A 2,538-nucleotide genomic window follows, 5' to 3' on the forward strand; every position below is an offset into this window, starting at 1 on the left:
GCATCAACGTCCTTCTACATCGTCATTCCGTGGTTTTCTACTAACCTTAAGTTGGCAACTTACAAGATTAAATACCCACACTAGCATGATGACCTTACCATTGCGTAAACAAATTTGAGTGAACATTTAGCCAAAACCTCGAGGGCGGTCACTCATCTTATGTAACCCTATCACGTGAGTTCAATAGAATGATATTTTTAATTTTTAAAATTTACATAATTTAACTTACATAAGAGAGTATTTAAAATGATTTTAGAAAAAAATAATAGATTTGTATTTTAAAAGGGTACATTTTATTAATAAAAAATCTATGGATAAAGGATTTTACAAATAAGCCTTGAAAGCACAAAACTATTTCTTCATCTCTATATTCTTCTTTCGAAACCTTTCTCTATCTCTAGGCATAATCGCAATCAGTCGAGTAATCTGTTCACACTTAGGACAATCATCAGTACACCTCGTTTGGATTGAAACTCGACTTAAATGAATGAAGTTCTTCGTAAAGAAAATACCATAACCGAATCTCCCACTCACAGCAGCAAATATGAAACGCCTTCCATGCCAACTCTGATAAGCTTCTTCCGTCTGTATTCGTCAGCTCCCTCTCTCACAACAATCACTAGAGGAAAGATCCAGCCGGAGCTCTCCCTCAAGTTTTCACAATCTTTGAAGCCTGCAGAAGGCTTATAACGGCATATATGCAATGCACTAAGGTCTCCCTATGGAATAGCACAAAACTAACTCCTTAGCACTTGGTCGTCCTGAGGTCTCACTGGCAACACCCCCTCAGTCCCAGCTTGCAAAAGGTGTGTGCGTGAGAGAGAGAGAGAGAGAGAGAGAGAAAAACGATTATATTTTTCAGCTGAAGTCCTGACCTTCGCATGAAGATGATGATGTACATGCACGAAACTTGAGAGCCGAGAATGCTTTCTGCCTTTGTACGTATCATTTTAGACGGCAAGTTGAGCTTTGACAAAACGTTGACGCATCTGGCTGTGCCACTGCTTGGCTGTGGGTCGAACACCTGGCACTGAAGTAGAAGCAGCCGCAGCCGGTGTGCACTGAGCAAGGGGCTTCAAGCTAGTGCGCAACCAAGGATGGCTTAAAATTTGCTCCAAAGTGAGCCTTTCGGAAGGGTCTTTAGCGAGTATTCCCTGCAGTAGATCCTTGGCTTGGGAAGAGAGAGGGTGATTTTTGAGGTTGATACAATCGTGAAGAATAGCTTGGTTTGTCTGTTCAGGGTCGTCATAGGAGAAGGGAAAGGTGGCTGTGAGGAGGGTGTACAACAAGACCCCCAAGCTCCACACGTCTGCCCTTTGATCGTAGGTTCCTTGAATCACTTCAGGCGCCATGTACTCTCTGGTGCCTCTCATCTCCTTCAAAGGCTGGTGATAGCGAACCGCCAGGCCGAAGTCTCCCAGTTTCACATCGCCTCCCAACGTCAAAAACACGTTCTCCATTTTGATATCCCTGTGTATCACCCTCTTTCTATGGCAAGCCAGAAGCGTCCCAGCCAAGGTCCTAAGAACCTTTGCTGCCGCGGCCTCCGAAAACTTGCCTTCCTTCATGACCTTCTCGCATAGGTCGCCTCCTTGGCAGAACTCGAGAAGCAAGTGGACGGTACCATCGTCGTCCTGGATTACGCTTTCTAACTTTACAACGCCTGGGGTGCCTTCTAGCATTTTCATGATCTCCACCTCGCTCCTGATGGCTTCCAAATCTTGACCAGGTCCCGATAAGATGGATTTGCATGCATATTGCTCCCCTGAGGACTTCTTTGAGCAGAGCCGAACGACCCCCTGACAGCCTCGGCCGAGCTTCCGTCCCACGACGTAGAGCTGGTTAAGGTTGGAATTCTTGGCATTGCCGTTGAGGGGTAGAGCTCTTAAGCAGAGCCTCTTGTTGGGGCTGGGGCGCCCATGGATTCTGCAAGAAAGCGAGACTAGAGCTGCGTCCGACTCCATAATCAAACTGGCGTGTTGTTGCTGCTCCTGCTGCATGCAGCTGAGAATGAGGAAATGAGAATAAGGCGGCGCTATCAAATGCAAACTGATTTATTTATACTCTTATGAGGGAGATGGCTTAGGCCACAAGCAAACGCTAAAAGCAAACCGCGCTTTTGTTCTAGGACAGCAACTCTAAAAGCAAACCGCGCTTTTGTTCTAGGACAGTCTTAGTTATGCAAAGTTTGAGTTCCCAACTCACTACTTCTCTCCTAGGGAACAAAGATATACATTTTGAGAGGAGGCAAAAGAGGAGGTTTCACGGTCAAACGGAGCACCAGAATAATCTGTCACAAACCCAAGATTACCAAGTAGAAAGATGGTCGAATAACTTGCATTTTAAGTTCTATGAGAGGTGCAAATGCAAATTAAATAGGAGAAGTCACATTATACCTTGCATAAGAAGATTACATCGAGTATTTACATACTTGGGAAGATGCAAGACGACCCATGGTGCCTAGATTGTAGAGTGTGGCAATTCAAATAGTACCGAGTCTGCAAACATGTGGCAAAGTCATGGGAGTGAGTTGTATGC

General features: G+C 45.0%; 1 protein-coding gene across 1 annotated transcript; it reads right to left on the reverse strand.

Annotated features, from left to right (window-relative positions):
* Positions 1-950: 950 nt before the first annotated feature.
* Positions 951-2,000, reverse strand: LOC147881895 (calcium-dependent protein kinase 17-like). The gene has a single exon (XM_087401472.1). The coding sequence runs from the start codon at positions 1,998-2,000 to the stop codon at positions 951-953; it is 1,050 nt and encodes a 349-aa protein (XP_087257598.1).
* Between the last annotated feature and the right edge of the window lie 538 nt (positions 2,001-2,538).

Source organism: Dipteris shenzhenensis, chromosome 30, assembly GCF_047967505.1.
Source record: "Dipteris shenzhenensis isolate YYH24624 ecotype China chromosome 30, Dip_SZ_1.0, whole genome shotgun sequence".
Lineage (NCBI taxonomy): Eukaryota > Viridiplantae > Streptophyta > Polypodiopsida > Gleicheniales > Dipteridaceae > Dipteris > Dipteris shenzhenensis.

Bases quoted from the DNA above. Each gene is read 5' to 3' on its own strand.
- LOC147881895 (XM_087401472.1), bottom strand. From the start codon at position 2,000: ATGCAGCAGGAGCAGCAACAACACGCCAGTTTGATTATGGAGTCGGAC.